This window comes from Sphaerodactylus townsendi, linkage group LG04 (assembly GCF_021028975.2).
Source record: "Sphaerodactylus townsendi isolate TG3544 linkage group LG04, MPM_Stown_v2.3, whole genome shotgun sequence".
Taxonomy (NCBI): domain Eukaryota; kingdom Metazoa; phylum Chordata; class Lepidosauria; order Squamata; family Sphaerodactylidae; genus Sphaerodactylus; species Sphaerodactylus townsendi.
This window is the reverse complement of record NC_059428.1, coordinates 82150258-82168913: the sequence shown is the minus strand read 5'-3', so window position 1 is coordinate 82168913 and position 18656 is coordinate 82150258. Positions and strand designations below refer to the sequence as shown.

Here is an 18656-nt window from a genome sequence, read left to right as displayed (position 1 = left end):
TTTTCTTGTCTTGAAGTCAGTATATGGAACTGATGCCCTCCAGTTACAAGGCCTGCCCTCACCTCGGAAGCTGTTCTGCCAGGGACAGCCAGCGGGCCGGCAGCGAACCTGCACCTTCCAAGCGTGCGCCCTGCCAAGGCACCTGTGGGCCCTCCTGTGCACTCCATTCCTCCGTGCAACAGCATCTTCCTCCACTTCTTGGCAGCTCACCATGATCTTAGCTTGGCTTGAGCCTGGAGGAAGGCAGAGGACACCCCCCCCCCAGCTGCAAAAGCCAGGAAGGGAGCTGAAGGCCAGAGGGAGGCACTGCAAGGGAGCGAGAAGAGCCGGCTCCCTCCCACAGGCTGGGCTTCCCAAGCGCCCCCTCCTTCTCTGGCCCCAGACTTTGTTTTTTGTGCGAGGCTGAGCCAGTTTTGCTGCTGCTGGAGATCCAGGTCAAGGTGGGCCATTTTGTGGAACCTCTCTCAACCCACACTAGCCCAGAGTTGTGGGGTCACCCTTCCTGGATGGAAGGAGGAGGGGGTGGGGGCGATTTTCTGGGGCCCCCCACATGACTAAATGGCCTCTGCCCGGGGACATTTGACCCCATATGTCCCCCTGGATAGTACACCACTGTTAGTCGGCATTTAGCCATTGGTGGCTGATAACAGCAACAGGCATACTGCAAGGTTGCAGTCCTTATAAATATACATGGGGTTAGCTTTTAGTATCATTGAGTTTGTTTATTGCAATCTATAGCCTTGGACAGCTAAACCTTTTAAATGTTTCCACTTGATTGCTTAGGGCCAACCTATACAATATGCCCAACACATGGGTGCATGACCAGACTCACAGTCAGATGTACACCAGGTGAACTGACTCTAAAGATCACTTGTTTGCTCAGGGCTGAAAGAGAAGGAGCTATTCTCTGTTCAGTGTAAAGATCCAAGGAGATGTGTGTATTAAACCACCACATCTTCCTGGACCTTTGCTGTGGAGGAATGCTCAACCAGGTTCTAATGCAAGCCTCTTGCCCCCTATCCTCTTTTAGCCTTAGAGAATCATATTTAGGCACCACTTTCATCAAAACCATTATTGCCTGCAGTATCAAACACAGAACTTTGAAAAAAGATAATTTATATTGCCCCAGAGGGCTTTTAGAAAGACTTGCCTGTTTGTAAAGCTGTGCCTGCCATTTTGTTTTCTGATTCTTTATTTTCCCTGGTGGAAACAGGATCCTTTCACTTTCACCAGGGAAGGCAGACCATGCTTCATTTTTTATGTTGAACAAAGTATACCAATTTCTGTTTCATCCAGTTCTTACCAGGGAAAACTGAAGCGGGTGGAATTTTCTTCCCTTTTCTCTGGCTCCATGTCCATGGGACCTGACATATGTTGGGCATATTGGGTAGTTATGCTCTAAGGGTGTACCACAATTCCAGTTAATTCCTGCTCTTTCTGCCTGCAAGCTGCTTTGCCACATGGTACAGAAGGTACACAGAAGCAACAGCAGAGAAAGGAAGGTGGTAAAATGGTCTTGAATTCAATCCAGTATTTATTTGTTGAGTGTGTGTGAACTTTTTTTGATATGTTTTCCACTAATTGATTCTTACTGACTTTTGCTAAATTTAATTAATTAATTAATTATTTCATTTTTATACGGCCCTCCCCCGAAGGGCTTATTGAGCATGATCTGAATTTATACTAAAACATTTACTGTTTGGAATGAATATTAATTCAAATGATTGGTTATATTCCAAATTGTATTGTTATTTTGTGTGACCAGACAAGTTGAATCATTGCTGTCCACTGATCAGGGGAGTCGGGAGAAGTATATTAAATTCCAACTTATTAAAATGATTAATCAATCCAATTATAAGCCTGATTTTAAACATGCAAGAAACAGTGAGGCAGTTGCATCTCTATGCTTCAAAAGGACTAAAAAGAATTTTTAAAAAATCTAAAACTGTAGATTTGTAGTTGACTTCAATGCATTTAGAAGAGTATCATTCTATTTTGGATTGAGTAGTAAAATTCCATATTGGGAAAAAAACTAATAAAGATAAGCAATATGTAATAAACAATTTGGAAAATAAATTATATGCTATGGAAAATAAACATATTTATGATAATGTACAGAAGGATCTAGAAAAAGGAACTGTGTGTTAATAAATATATGGACATTTTACAGCATCATCCTAAATAGAGTTGCAGCTTCTAAGGGGAATGAAACACTATTTTCGTTTCACTGTACATGAAACAAATTACTCCAAGAAAAAGCTACAGCACAATTATACTCAAAGTATAAAACAACTAAAAAGTAGCATATTGAAAAAAATCAGATTGCCCTTGGGCATAAAACTCAAAAACATAATTAGGTAGCCTCCTATCAAGTGACATGAGGAACAAATTACAAAAGGGAGTAATGGAGACCAAGTGTATGAGAAATAAATTAGCTTGATTACCAGCTTGGAACCATGATATTTGAGATCCCTTTGTCAGCTTAATTGGCTACAATTTATGCAGTTATATCGAATCTAACAGAGACATTAATAGGGGCAAGGTTTGTTCTTTACTTCCTTGGGAGCAATTAGACCTGTACTTTGTTGAAGGTATTTGGAAGACTCCCTGTGCTGAAAAGCTTATGCAATTTGTAAGTTCATTATTTGCATGATTTATTGTTACCTACTCTTAAAAGTGCATGTTGCCATAATACCTCTAGCACAAAACTTAGGCTCAAACTGATCACAATGCCCATATACAGAGAATTAGCAGTGCTGTGTAATATTCTCAGTCAGAAGTCCCTAATTATGTTCTCCTTGAAGTTTCCTGTGCATTGTATATTTTTCTCAAGATTTCCAAAGACATTAAAAAACCTGATCCTTTAATTGAAGCAATGTCTTTACATCAATGAAGTGTGATCCTGTGGTGACCTGGCAGAACTATGCTCTCTCTGCCTCATTACCACCTTTGAGGCACCTTGGATGAACCTTTCCATGGAAGCAGCTACTGCAGAGCACAGTTCATACTGTCAGCTTATCTACCCATAAATTTTTAGTTTAAATGCTTTTGGGCAGCAATTCAAAAGCAGATTTCAAAACAGCTAAGGAACAGGGAAGGAAGAAGAAGACATTTCTTGCTCATCTCTTACCCACTCAAAATAAACAAATGTTGAACAGTCACTCTAGGTTCTGCAGAAGATAGTACAGACGTGCCGATTTCATCCTTCTGGAAACTTAACCATTACATTTAAGCTTCTCCAGTAGGGTGAACAGCAGCTTCCTGAATCTTTTTCAGGTTGGAAAAAAATTGGTGGTGGTTAGGAAAGGCTTAAATCACCACCACCCTGTGTGCTAGAGTCCTGAACCAAATCAGGAATAGGTATTCAAATAATGTCTCTGTAACCCATGGATTAGTCATTCTGATTCTCTCTGAAATTTTAAGGGAAAGGATACACTCTTGCATTCTGTTGGCTATTCAGCATGAATATATATTAATTTCCATTCTCCTTACTCAAGCGGACTAAAAACTTGCTAAAAAAATTGATTTATTTATCTCTGGGTGTTAGAAGAAAATAACTTTTAAAAAATCTCTTTTGAAGTTATAATTTATACACAAGCTATCTGTGACTCACATTTGTCTTACAAAACACGAGGGTGGACCCACAGCACTGCCACTGCGAGTGATATTGTAGATGCCTACTTTGGAGGCCCAGAACATGTGATAAATGCCATCCTATTTGTTTTGAATGGCCCAGTCTAGTTTGATCTTGTCAGAATTCAGAAGCTAAGCAGGGTTAGCCCTGGTCAGTATTTGGATGGAAGACCACCAAGGAATACAAGGGTTGCTATGTAGAGGCAGGTAACAGCAAACCACTTCTGAATGTCCTTGCCTCTGTAAGTTGGCTGTAATTTGATGGGGGAAAAAGTTTTTACAGGGACTCCTACCAGCTCTGAGTTACAAACAAAGCATATGGAAATACCTTAGGGACAGTGGGTATCAAGCACATAGCCGTGAGCATTCAGGGCAGCATTTGTACCAACTGAAATATTCTGTCAATTAAAAACTGATGTTGCTCATTTCAAAGTGGAACTAAAAGCCTAGTTATCCTACCCATATTCTTTAAGGCAATGTTTTGCTGCTCTGTGTATATTAAAATTGGTTTTAGCTAAAAAATAAAATTAATGTTAATTGAGACATCTAGTCTATAGATGTCTATAGAGGTTCTCTACTGGACTCAAAAATATTTTAGAGTTTCATTTCTGAATGCAGAAGAAGCTTCATCGTTTTAATGACGATCCTGAAGACTGGACAAAGATTTTTAAATCTTTGATGTTAGGCATGTTCCCAGTTTCTGGCCTGGTTTTCTTTTTATCAAATGTGTCAAAGGATTTGTAAACCTATTATTATCTGTTACAGGATTCTAAAGAGTGCAAGTGTTGATACTACTCAGTTTTGTCCAAGAAAGGGCAAACTCAGTCCTAAACAATAAAGTGCTAAGGAATCGAATATTGTGATGACGAACCCTCATGTCCTGTTCCCTCATTGATCGGAGTTTGTCGCCCTAACATTCGATTCCCTGCCTGCAGAGAAGCAGCGCCTGGCCTCAGTGGCAGAGCTACCAGGGGACGGGGAGTGCGCCACGCACTGGGCGCATGGCTTTGGGTCACATGGGGGGGTGGAAAATTCCTTCCCCCATGCCACACTTACTTTAGCAAACCGGGCAGGCTGGAGAACAGGCTCGGTTTGCTAAAGTAAGTGTGGAGGGTGCTGCGGGGGGGCAGGATGATTCCACCCACGGCACCCCCCACACTTACTTTAGCAACCAAGCAGGCTGGAGAACAGGCCTGCCTGTGTGGGAACTACATTTCCCAGGAGATCCTGGGTAATGTAGTTCCCACCAGAACAGTCAGGCCTGTTCTCCAGCCTGCTCGGTTTGCTAAAGTAAGTGTGTGTGTGTGTGGGGGGGGGGGGTGTCACCTGGTGCACACTCTGGCACAGCTACGCCTCTGCCTGGCCTCCCACCCCCAAGACCCAGATTGTATTTTTGAGCCCCACCTCTAGTGATGAAATTATTGATATTATATCATATCAAGACACAGGTACAGGAATTGTTTCATTCTATTACAAGTTGGGTCATATCACAGTAAGCCTTTTTGACAAGTGCAAGATTAGCACATGGGGATAGGGATAGCGCTTAACTCTTCCCAATCTGCCATTTTACTGCCTCAAATTATCTCTTGTCCCAGGCAGTTTCTATCTCCCCATCCCAGAATTCTGAACATATAGGAAAACATTAATTTGGGATTTCATGGATCAGAAAAGCTGTGGTGAGTGAGGGAGATTCAAATCAGGAAAGAAGGGGATTCCACATTGGATCTAGTCCAAAGAACATCCCAGGAAATATGAGTAATAGAAAAGCAACCAGTGTAATCCAGAAGCAGCTTTTCCTATTTCAAATGGTCTTCAGGGTAATGTTACTTGGTGCTGCTGGCATTGTCTAAATCACCCTTCAGTTGTTGTTATCTTTGTCTTTTCCCACATGTCCCATCTTTCCATTTAGAAAGAAATCACTGCAAGGAAGTCATTGATGGACATCATTTAGAAAGTCCATCTCATCTATGAGATCCACATCATATTGGCTATTCAACCAGGAGGCAGTTGACCAGACACTGGATGTAACTAAATGACAGTTCCACACAGCCTTTGAATTTGAATGACATTTGTAAATGATAACAAAAACATAAGGAGATGCAAATTTCAGGAATGAGACAATGAAGAAACTGAGGATACTGAAAAGAAATCTGGGCACCTTCCAAATGTTGATGGGATTTTGAGGTTTCCCTGTAACTAGTGTAGCTGCGGATAAAACACTGCAGTAACAAGGCTTCCACATGGCAGGTTCCCCAGGCTCAATCCCCAGAAGTGATCCCTTCCCTGGGCCACCAGTGGATGTTTAAAAAAATAGTCCAAGAATATATCACTATGCCATTATAAGATAGGTGTAGCAGGTTCTCTGATTTCCTAGCTTTCATTTTTAAAAAGAAAATCTCTATCCTCTTCCCTTGCAAAGATATACCTTTTTTTCCCTTATATCGCCGTAAAGGGAGAAGCTTTCATTTTTAAATGAAAGATGCAAATCAAGAGAACCTACATTTAGGAGGAGGAAGGAAGGAGGAGTTTGGATTTATATCCCCCCTTTCTCTCCTGTAGGAGACTCAAGGGGGTTTACAATCTTCTTGACCTTTCCCCCTCACAACAAACACCCTGTGAGGTAGGTGGGGCTGAGAGAGCTCTGAAAAGCTGTGACTAGTCCAAGGTCACCCAGCTGGCGTGTGTTGGAGTGCACAGGCTAATCTGAATTCCCAGATAAGCCTCCACAGCTCAGGCGGCAGAGCAGGGAATCAAACCCGGTTCCTCCAGATTAGAATGCATCTGCTCTTAACCACTACACCACTGCTGCTCCTACGCTACTACGTCACTGGCACCTAGAAGAGCCTTTTTCTTTTCCTCTGTTGATGTAGCTGGGAGACTATAAGAAAATGAGTCACCTCAAAATAGGAGTCACCTCAAGAAAAGGAGTCACCTCAAAATTTACAATAATATATCAATAAGATATAAGCTATACCCATCATTACAATAATATATCGATAGAATGATATTCTAGATCCGATTTTTTAAAAGCCCCCAGTAGTAGGGGGAGGAATGGCTGCCATGTGGCCACAAAATACAAATTCACTCACCCACACAGCAGCCACCCAGGTTTTCCTATCATCTTTCCCAAAACTTTGGAGCAAAGGGGTTTTGGGAAAAATTGGAGATAAACCAAGGAAACCTTCAGAGGTACATGAAAACACCATAATGCTGTGGGTAAGCAGGGAAAAAGAACAGAACCTGAGACAGATAACTCATATGGAAGATCCTATAGATTATTAATTTTGCTCTTGTTATTCCTACAAGTATTAGCAGTTTGCATCCATCCATTAATGGAGTCCCACTAATGTCAGTAATCTTCATTTGGGTCTGAACTTGAGCAACAGATTGAACAAGACCTTTTACTTACTTTTTCATTTTATTACTGTTCAGCTCTGGGGACAAATTTCAGCTCACTCTTTATACTCTGGATCTCTGACAGGTTGACAGCAGGACCTGGTAGCTTCTTGGCACCTAGAAGAGTCTTTTTCTTTTCCTCCTCTGATGTAGCTGGGAGAGACTATAAGAAAAGGAGTCACCTCAAAATAATATACCAGAGGATAATGCAGCTCTAAAGTAGTGTCAATAACACAGAGGGTATATAATATACTTGGATGTGCATGTATGTAATAATCCTGTCCCATTAAAATTCTTGAGCATATGGGAATAGCTCTGTTAGGTCATACAAATAATCTATCTATACTGAGTACAAATCTCAGTATGGACTCCTTCTGGTCAGGCAAAGAGGCTGAAGACTCAGAGTAATAGATAGTTGGCACCTCGCACAGCTGCAGACTGAGGCAGTTGAGAAATTTGCAGGAGCCTCCTTTGATATGTAGGAGTCGTCCCAAGACTGAGGCCCGTTATACATGAAATGCTTGCAGTGGTACTCTTAGCTGCACAGTGGGACCTCATGTTATTCTGTATTCAGTGCCTGCCCCACAGTGGCTTGCTGAATCTCAACGGGCTTCTGCTTTTCCTGGTTCTCTTAATGCTGCCTGTCAACTCCCTATCAAAGGCACAGATCTCATCACACCCCGTTGTTGCAATATACAGGGCTTTGTTAAAGCCCTTTAAATTGCAGTTATATCGATATACCTGTGATTGCAGTTATATCGATATTGTAGCCCCTTTCCAAAAACACTCCCCAAAAGAAAGAGGCAAAGCAATTCCCTGAACCACACTCTGCTGAAAAAGGGGAACAACATACACAAACACACACACACTCTTCCTGGTTTTCAAATACAATAGAAGATAGCTATTTTGCAGTGCTTCTCTATATCAGAATATCAATATAATAAATAACAAAAATTGAAGTAATAGAAAATTTAAAAAGTGAGAAGGGGACAGATATTCACAGGAAGTGGAAGTGGGAGGAGCTGGTGGTGGGTGGAGGGAAGATGTCTGGGGCAAAGTTGCGTTCACTTGCAAATCTCCCCCACTCTGGCAGCAAAGAAAATTAAAGTTGTGCTTAAAGAGTGTCACTTGGCACAGGGAGAATGGAAACTGAAAATGGGGCTCGAAGAAATACATTCATACAAGAAATCTTGCTGGGATAGATATTTGCCCCTGCTGTGACTGCAGACATCTGGTACTTAATGGGCCTGAGTGAGCCTGCTCAACAGTCATGCCCTCTAATTTAGATATGGATTCCGAACCATCCACCTCAAAGCTTGCTGGTGAACCAAAGGTCTGTTTCCCAACTAACCACTCAAGCCACTCAAAGCCTCAAACCGCCTCAGCCCTATTGCAGTACTTGCTGCTATAACTGGTGCAGTACCTTTAAGCAGGGGTCTGTAGCTCCATGTTATTCCAACAGTCTCTAAGACATCAATTCACTCTTAATTTATGCTTTGACAACCTCCATGCTATCGTGCTGTTGACTCTATCACTTTGTCTAGATTCCTGGACCTTAGTTTTGAGTAAGATGTAAATCAACTGAAAAGCTAATAGCTATATTAAGTATAAATAACAGACTCCACTATATTCTATACGCTGCTAATATCTGGCTATTATGAACACCCCAATAATTTAAAGTAGGCATTATACCACATGGTACACTTCTGCTCTTTATGGTTTTCACAGAAAGAGAAGAAAAATATGGGAAATTAGTTTTACCAGTGCCAGCGTGTCACTGATACCTGATAGACTAGCTGTGGTCCCTGCCCTTGGGGGTATGGGTATGGTTGGCCACTCTTCCAGTTCAGGAACATTCACCCACCCAGACTAAGCATATATTTTCTAGATGCCATTTTCTAGGTGGTCCCCTTTTCCCTCCTAGATACCAATTCAGTCTCTAGTCCTGGGCTGAAACAGTATTAGGAAACTATCAGAATGTGGCTGGAGTGAATCCCTGTCCCCTTTAAAGAAGCAAATCTGTAGTCAGTTGGGGTCAGATGAAACAGACGCAAAAAGAGGAGAACGATGACTAAAAACAAGCAATTCAGGGTGAACTGAATTCTTCGAGGAGCAATGTTGTCAAAGAGACAAGTCTGTTCCATTCAACACCTTCATGAACAATAGCCCCAAGGAACATCAACAACAGCAACAGAAAAGCAAGTAGGACAAATAAGGGAACATCATTGCCCCCATTGTGACTACAAGTAGACAGGGCCTAAATACGTCCCCAGACCATGGACTAAGGAATTCTAGGAAAAGCAGGGCAATGAAGTCATTGTAGTTATTGAGTTCAGAATGAACTTTATTGCACGATTTGTAAGATTTCATGTCTAATTGTACTCATGGACCACTCTGTCTTTAAAGTTCTCCTGAGAGTGTCACAGAGTGTATTCTTCCTGTATCCGAAGTTGCATTGACACATACCATCAAACCATACATGCCTTTCTCTTATTTGTTCTAAGGTTTGGAATCCAAATATGAATGCAAAGGTAGCAACCCACAGGTTGTGTTTGTGACCAGGCCTTGTTGCAAGTGCAGAAATTATTTGTGAACTACATGAAAGAGCTGTGAAGGAACTTGCAAGTCTGAAGATTTCTAAAGTTAACTCCCATAGTGACAAACAATAGTGGAAATGAAGCATAAAATACAATGAAATAAAATGTGTAGAAAGCCATCCATTGCGTGATTTACAGAATATAGAAATAATTGTATATAATATTCCTAAGATAAATTTTTACTTAAAAGTAAGAAAATACTGTTCTCTTACAAGGCCCAGTGGTATTGGAGGATGGGGAATAAAGATATGAGTGAAATAGTCCTGCAGCACTGAATATAGTCAAATTTATTTTCTGAAATATGGTTCAAATTTTGTAAACGGCTGGAACCACAGGACTGTGTGATGGCACAGAAATTGTATGGAAAGGTTCCATTTCAGAATTTCTTTATAAAACTACTCTTTGGTCATTTCCCCACTGAGTAATTAAAGCTGGATACAACCAGGTTTCAAAAGAAACAGCACCTTTTCATCGCGGTTTCTCCCTCCCCACTACAGCGCGTGTCTAGTGAAAACCTTGATGTCTATCACGGTTTCAAGTAATGCAGCACTTCCCACGAACATGCGATCTGCTCAGTGGCTCTGTTCTTCCTCTTACTGATTGGCTGTTGTGTTGGGGCGGGGCAGAAATTTTAAAAAACTTTGCGGGGGGGCAGCTACTTAAATGTGTATATGGAATGACACTTATGTGCGGCTTCGACATTTTCTAAACTCTTTACCCATGCAGCTTTGGTGGCACGAAAGTCTAATTTCTGTTTACAATTTACAGTTGCCACACAAGTCAAAACACGTTTCCAAGTAGCCATGTTTCAATGTAGCCTCCTCCAGTGCAAAACAAACAAACAAAAGGACTGTGCACGCTTCATGCACAGCCCACTGTGCTCTGGTTGGCTGGAAGGCTCCAAGTCACTCCCAAGGCGGGAAAATTCTATCCCTTGAACTTTCCCACCGATCTGGCTTTGGCGTGTGTTTTTTAAAAAGGTGTACTTCCATGCAGGTTTCTAAAAAAAACATGTGATAAAGGGGAGAACATGCGCCAGAACCTGGATGAATCTGTGATTGGCAGTTAAGCAGTGGGGAGTTCTTACTGAAATCTTGATATTTCGTGTGAGTATCACGTGATTAATTGACCATGGAGAATTGACATTTAATTTCAGACATGCAGCAGGCATTGCAGTTTAGAGTCAATTAGATATCTAGAACTGGCAAATTACTTCATGCTAGTATATATGTAGCTGAACAGACTATGTTCTCATGTGAATTTTTTCATACTTCCCACATGATTCCCTTGTTTCTTGCCCTTTTAGTCAATTTCAATCTATATCCAAAATTCTGCCCACATTTCAGCCCACCAAAATTTACATATATACTTTACAACATGATTTGTATTTGGACTGTTGTGAAATACCTCAGTTCCTCTTCGGTAGATAAACAGTGAGAATTAGGACCTTTCCAAAAGTCAGGTCCTTATCCTTGAGTTTATTCTTAGTACTGCATGAGCCCTGACCCCAAGTCACCACCAGAAGTGAAATATGCAGGGAGAACCTTGTTTAGTGTGGGTGAATAGCTAGCATTTCTGCCATCCATTTTACTTCTTGCTTTATTTACAAATATACTGGTAGGAGTTCGTAGGCAATCCTACAGAGTAATAGATCCACCACTGCAGATCAGATGTCCAGAGAGACAGAGTGATCCTATGCCTGCAAATGTTTCAGCTAAAGTTGCAAATGTCCAGTAGAGTTTGGAGTTCTCCTGGAATTACAGCTGATCTCTAGACTACAGAGGAAATGGCAACTTTAGACAGCAAAACATATGGCTTCACGTTCCCCACATCTGAGCTCCACCCCCCCCCCCCCACACTACTTGAAATGTCCATATATTTCCCAAACCTGAGCTGGCAACCCAAGTATCAGCTCATTCCTCAGTAATGACTGCTTGATTCATACTCAGATATCTCATAAGCTGCACCTTCTTCTCCCACAGACCCATTCACACCTGCCTCTTTCCCTCAGTTTGTGGGTGGGTGAGGTGGGATCTTCTCTTTTAGTCTTATAAGGAACAGCAGTGGTGTCGGAGGTTAAGAGCTCGTGTATCTAATCTGGAGGAACCGGGTTTGATTCCCAGCTCTGCCGCCTGAGCTGTGGAGGCTTCTCTGGGGAATTCAGATTAGCCTGTACACTACCACACACGCCAGCTGGGTGACCTTGGTCTAGTCACAGCTTCTCGGAGCTCTCTCAGCCCCACCTACCTCACAGGGTGTTTGTTGTGAGGGGGGAAGGGCAAGGAGATTGTAAGCTCCCTTGAGTCTCCTACAGGACAGAAAGGGGGGATATAAATCCATACTCTTCTTCCTCTTCTTCTTCTTCTTATTGTCTGTTGGGCCAGAGCCACTTAACTATTCTTTAGCACCTGTCTGTTTGACTTACACCTGGCTCATCAGTCATGAGCAGGCAACTATTTGTTCAGCAGACAGAATTTAATACAATAAAATAAATAAAAAAATTACTAGGTAGATTTTGTTTATGCAGTGGTTTGCTATTGCATTACCCAGTCATCTACACTTTACCCCCAGCAAGTTTACTCATTTTGCTAACCTTGAAGAATGGAAAGCCAAGTCAACTTTGAGTTGGTCACTAGAAACCAGCTTCCATTGGGATCTAACTCTGTGTCTAGGAATTTACATTTCAAGAAAAATTTAATATGTAAGGGTAAAATGCATAATACCCACAGTCTTTGAAAACAATTGTCTGTCCAATGTAAATAAAATTAGGTTACATATTTACCCATTGCAATGCTAGGGGCTCCATTCACCCATTCTCAAACTCATCACTTCTAGTTACTCTACAACAAAAGAACAATAAGAAATCTTTCTTCAGTGTGTGGAATGTAAAGCCTGAGACAAAAAGGCAGAGAGATTGATAAGGGGTACAAGGGGTATAATCTTGGATTTGGATGCATCTTTGCTTTTTTGGGGAACTGGAGGTTTTGTTAGCAGTTTTTAGAAACCTTGCTTCTACTATGTTCTGATTTTATATTCTGCAATAGTTCTGATAACATGCAACAGGAATATGTATTGATTTATATTAATAATTTCATGGTGTTTCAAGATAAAAAGGAATTAATTTCTTATCAGTCCAGGAATATATAAAGTTTTTTTCAAGTATATTGCTCTTACCTCTTCAGGTTCAGTAAATTCTTTCCTTTTAGGTGGTTGACCTGCCCCAGGTAAGAGTGCTCCCATTGGGATGTTGATATTAGCCTGAAAATTAGAAATCAAATTGTTACTTTATCAGAATATAAACTTTATATATGATCTGATTAAAATGTGAGGAATTGATATATAATGTTTGCAAATGTAGAAAAAGTTAATTATTAATTACATGTTAATTACTGTGCTATATTTCTAATTTTATCAGAAGAGTTGAGTGTCTTTGATGTTTTTGTTTCAGAGAGGACATGCAAGGCAAACATTTTCCCCAGCAATCTTTCTGCTTCCATTCATTTTGAGTCTGTGAGGAGACTTACAGCAGGCTTTTGCTTATATGGATACCCAGTTTATTTGAACCTGGGGTTTTATGCTAAGGCAGTAGTGCAGCTATTCACATTTTTCCACCATTTCACATGAAGTTAGGTGCAGCCACAAATTCCTAGAGCTACCGGAAAGTGTCCATCTGCCATCAGATCTCAAGGATGATTTTTTATGGTTGTATCTGTGCCTCCCTAAACAATTTTAAAAACATTTCTGATATTGACTGGACTAGCTTTGAAACATTTTGGGTTGTAAAAACACAAGTCTGTACATTTGGAGGCCTCTTCCCCACCAGGTATCTGCTGCGGTGCCCTGCCCTGCCGCCACGTGATTTTTGCCTTAGTTACGCCCCTCTTCCGCTCCTCAGCAGTAGTGCGCAGAACTTGAAGCAGTCTAGCAGGAGGTGCACCAGCGTGCGTGGCAGCCTGCGCCTGCGTTCATTCATTTCCCGCCCAAGGACCGGCACAGTGGCTGCGTCCTTGCCCACCCAGCAATGCCCCGCCCCCAGAATGCCCAGCCACGCCCCCGTCATGACCCGCCCAGCCCCATTGGTGCTTCGCTAGTGTTTGAATCCCACCACCATGGGAACCCGTTACTAAAATGTTTGGATCTCACCACTGCTCTCAACTAAAGTCAAGTAATATTAATTTAATATTAATTTTAAATGACCATACTTTTTGGGAGATTAGCCTTTAGGATTTACAAATCATGTGATGAGAAGCCTTTTTGTTCTCTTGACTCCTAATATTTACTTTTGCACTAAGTTGTCACTGTCTTTCTCAAAATAGGGAAACATAAAATTAAGTGCCTCTAGGGGTACCTGTTTGGGGGACCAGTGGGAGTGGGACGGATCACTTTTAAAAATTGGTTTGAGGGGTGGGGCAGATGGTCTAGGTGATCTTGGGTTAGACATGAATTCGGGGAGCACTTTTTTTGGTTAGCAGCTGGGTACAGAGGGAACACCCCCTGATCTCTGCCCCTTGCTGCAGCAGCTGGGTATGGTGGTCACTGTTGGTGGTGCACAAGGCTGGGCTGAGAGGCTAGCTCTGGGAGAGTGGACTGTAATCCTGAGTGGGAGGCAGGAAAGATGTGGATGAGCAAGCTTTGCCCCCTGGGTTACTGAGTGCAGCATCAGCCCAGGTTGGTGGCACAAGATGGGGGAGTGGCTGTGGTCCGCAGACATTCCATCACCCTCAGCAAGCGGCCCTCCTACCCTGTGGCCAATGTAGGAAGTTTGTTCTTGGTGCTTGGCCAGACAGGTTGGGACTGCTACTATTGTACCACTCACCTCGCTGCCCAGCTGCCTCCCTATCTGACTTGGATGAGGCAGTTTTAGAGATGGTGTTGGAGGCTTATAGTACACTGGTTCTGGGGGATTTCAATATCCATGTCAAGGATGCTTTTATTTATTTATTTATTTATTCATTCATTCATTCATTCATTCATTCATTCGATTCATAGACCGCCCCATCCCCAAGGGGCTCTGGGCGGTGCACAACATCAATATATATACAGATAAATAGAGGTCACACAACAAGCAATACAGTAGCTAAAATCCATTAAAATCTATGAAAACAGCGGTTAACATAACAATGACAGGCGTCCTATATCCCAATCCGTTAAAATCTCCCCCCAAAAGAAGGAGAGGCCAGACTCCTCTCTAGGAGGGTAACATAGATGGAACCAGAATTAAGGTGGTAAATAAATGCATAAAGCATAAGGGGGGGCGCCTTGGGACCTCATAGCCACCATCGCAACCACAGTGCTGTCTCAGCTGTCTTTTAATGGTCCACCTTGTCTCAGCTGTCTTTTAATGGTCCACCTTGGGACCTCATAGCCACCATGGCAACCACAGTGCTATCTCAGCTGTCTCCTGGCTCAACACACTCAGCTGGACTGTGTGCTCTTTATCTGGTCTTTGCATTGTGGTGGGTTGGAGATGATCCGTTAGTTGGGGGACTTAAATCTGTCCCTTGTCATGAATGAATCATTACTGTAAGGAATTCCATAGAAGCAGAAATAAAAGGCTTTTGGGGTGTAAAAGTCCGTTTATTAAGACATCTTAGAAAGCTCACGTACACGTAGTGGCAGGAATGACACTTCCCGCCAGAAGCACAGGTTATAACACCATTCACCCCATCCCCCCTCCTGCTTCCCATGGGAACGGAGTCTTCATCTCCCGCGCAAAGATAAAGTCTCCGCCGATGAAGTCTCCGCCGATGAAGCTGGCCCATCGCCCGGGCTGTGGAATGCACTCAAGGTTACTTCACCATCAACACTATTGAATCCTTTACACCATCAACACTTTATTGAATCCTGGTGAAGTTTGGGCTTCAGATGTCAGTCCCCCTCTGCAGGGGTGGGGGACTAATTAAGATGCTCCATCGTGGAGGAGAACTGAGTCTCAAGGATTTCTGAAAGCTCCTGGGGATTTTCCTGGTGACATGGATGGTGCTTCAGTCAAGGCCCTGGTCTCTCTTTAGAATGGCGAGGGCCTGATTTTAAGACTATTTTAATGTAGTTTTAATTGTTATATTTTATTGATAATTTTAATTGCTTTTAACTTATGTAAGCTGCCTAGAGATGCTAGTATGAAGTGGGGTATACTTATAAATAAATAGAAATAAATAAAGTTAATTTAACTGAACTGTAGGCTGATTTAGAATTTCTGAAGACTAATTCTCAGTGATTAACAAAGTGCTCAGTGATTAACAAACTAGGCTTTTAATAAGAAACTAGCAGGCCCGGCCATGCGTTGCTGTGGCTCAGTCTGGTGAAGTGGAAAAGAAAGAAAAGGGGAAGCGAACGGTTTGAACATGTGTCATTGCACAATACTTTCAAGGGAGGGGAGGGGCAAGGGGGCCTTCACTCCCCTCCCTCTCTCCCGTTCCCTTGCATGACACCCTGCCCCATCCCTCCCTAACGTTCCCCTTCCTCTGCTAGGGTGGGTGGGCCATGTCCAGGTGGCGGACCCTGTCTCTTTCACTCCCTTCCCTTGCAGGCGAATTACCTAGCTTAAAACATGCTGAGAGGCATGAGCTATGCTGTGTTCAAATTTCAGAGCGTTTGGTCCAGCAAACCCCCGGACCCTCCCTCACCTTCCCCTTCCTCCGCTAGGGTGGGTGGGCCATGTCCAGATGGCGGGCCCCATCTTTTTCACTTCAGATGGCAGCGGTTTTCAAGGAAGGCATGGTTGTTTCCCTTGTATCAGAGGGTGTTGCTTTGACGGCCAGTAGATGGCGTTGTTGTGGAACAGAACTTTGGTTCCAACTGTCACAGGTGTGGCATGTACACAATAACTGGCACAGTTGTGACATGTACACAACAGGAGGTGTGGAATCAGTATGGAAACCTGGCCGCAAGCAAATGCGATGTTGAGTGAAAATTTCAAAGTAATTGGTCCAGTAGTTTGGGAGATTACCTGTCAGCAGAAAAACGCACTGATAGATTTTTATATATATAGATAATTGGCTAGTTCAACTTTTGATCCTGAATATGAAAATTACAAAAAGTACTACACAACTGGACAAACATAGGCAGACCAACAAATGTAACTATCCCTTGCCCTTAAGAATTCACAACAGTAACCTGAACAAGAGGTATAGGAAACTGGTTCAAAGTGGCTAGTTGGTTTTTTAAAATTAAATTAATATTTGATCTTGAACCAAGCAGAGGGTTGAGAGCAGGGAAACTAAATTGGATCCAGATTTCTAATGATTCTGTAACCCGGTTACTGTGAGAAAAGGCTCATTTAGGTTCAAGCCTGTTAGAGTCAATGGGAAAACTGAGGCCAGCTTCAGTGATGGAAATTATACATGTTGCTTTAGACATCTCAAGGGAAAAAGTATTTACAAATATTAATCAAATTAAAGTATCTCAGTTGTTACCATTTTGTTTAACCAATATCAATGGTACCAAGTGGCACACTTTTCATATTTTTTCATTTGATATATATATGGGTTCAATAACATTTCTATACATTATTTGTTGCTTTTGTTCGTTCTTGAAAATAGACTGTCCTGTTAGCCTACTGCTTAACATTTTAGAAAACATATAGACATCAGTTATTGATCATGCTTATTATCTGTATTGCAGGAAATTCTGTGTGCTATTCTTAATTCAGCATACTCAATACTCTATATAATCAGTTCCATTCTGAGGCAAATAATCAAAATATAAATTGCAATAATCTTGAAAAAAATTGCATTAGCTTGTGTGAATAGCATATTTAAAATAATTTCTATTTAGCACCAATGTACCAACCAAACTGATATTTTTGAAGCCAAAGATTTATTATTTATTATTGGTAATGTAAACATTGTCACTTACCTGAATAGATCTGACGTTTGAAGCTGGCTGCTTTGACATTTTGAAGGGAAAGACTTATCCTGCAAGCAAAATTTAAAAAAAAACCTCTTGAGGGTTACAGTGACATTCCAAAAGTAGGGCTTGATTAACTACAATTTAACCCATGCTACTTCTTGGCAGGTATTTATTTATCATCCAGATTGTCTTTCAGTCTCAGTTTCAGCGTTACTTAGATATACACACAGAATATCGCAAGGAGGAGAGAACATTTGAGCTTCCCCTAGTAAATTTTTCATAGGCAGAAAGAGTAAGATCGTTTTCACAACACAATAGTAAATGAGACATTGACTGCTCCATCAAATGGGCATGTATTCAGAGGACAACTACTTAATATTATTCATGCTACCAATAGAAGTCAGGAAATTTTTGCAATTGAAATTTGGCTTTTCTCAATAAAAAGGCAATTCTGTTTGCATTAAAAAATGTCAAAAGACCTGTAAGTCCACTTTCTGAAGATGTGCATCATTAAATTCCAATTTCAGGTAAAGCATTTTCTCACAAGAAAAGGACAACTGCAGCTTGAAGCTGATATAGGTACTACTTAAAGGCCCAATAACAAATTGCTGAGATTGCAAAGACAAGCATAGTTTTAAACCTATCACAAAAATAACATTTCTCATGTTAACATTCAGGTCAACATTCACTTGCTTTTGGTTTGATCTATCAAAACATGGTATCTAGAGTTGCCAATTCTGGGTTGGGAAGTCCCTGGAGATTGGTGTGTCTAGGGAGTGAAGCCCAGAAAGGACATAGTTTGGGGAGAGAAGAGACCTCAGTGGGGTATATGCCATATAGTCTACCCTTCAAAGCAGCCATTTTCTTCAGGGAAACTGATTTTTTTGTTTGTATTCTAGGAGATATCCAGGCCCCACCTGGAGATCGGCAATTCTAACATCCTATACATACACTTTTCTAGGGGCACTTTCCATTCTTAAAGAGATGATATAAAGCCTTAAATGTAATCTTAGAGTTCATGTAAGTCAATCAAGAAGACCCAAATTCCTCAACAAGAGAGAAGCACAATTATGCAGGATTGCTTTTAGAAGAGCCAATCTTTCTTTTTCACCAGTTAGTACTGACCTCATTACTGGGAAAGAAATCAGGACAACACAATGCTGATGAGTAAAAATAGAC

The 18656-nt window shown here is 41.6% G+C and overlaps 1 protein-coding gene across 1 annotated transcript in view; it reads right to left on the bottom strand.

Moving 5' to 3' along the window:
* SMPX (small muscle protein X-linked) overlaps window positions 1-18656 on the bottom strand; it is a 41974-nt gene that overhangs the window by 21329 nt on the left and 1989 nt on the right. Inside the window, exons 2-4 of the mRNA XM_048495476.1 lie at window positions 17484-17542; window positions 12801-12884; window positions 7043-7192 (exon numbers count right to left, since the gene is read on the bottom strand). Coding sequence (XP_048351433.1) covers window positions 7055-7192; window positions 12801-12884; window positions 17484-17522 — 261 coding nt within the window. The 5' untranslated portion in view covers window positions 17523-17542 and the 3' untranslated portion in view covers window positions 7043-7054. The remainder of the gene's footprint in view (window positions 1-7042; window positions 7193-12800; window positions 12885-17483; window positions 17543-18656) is intronic.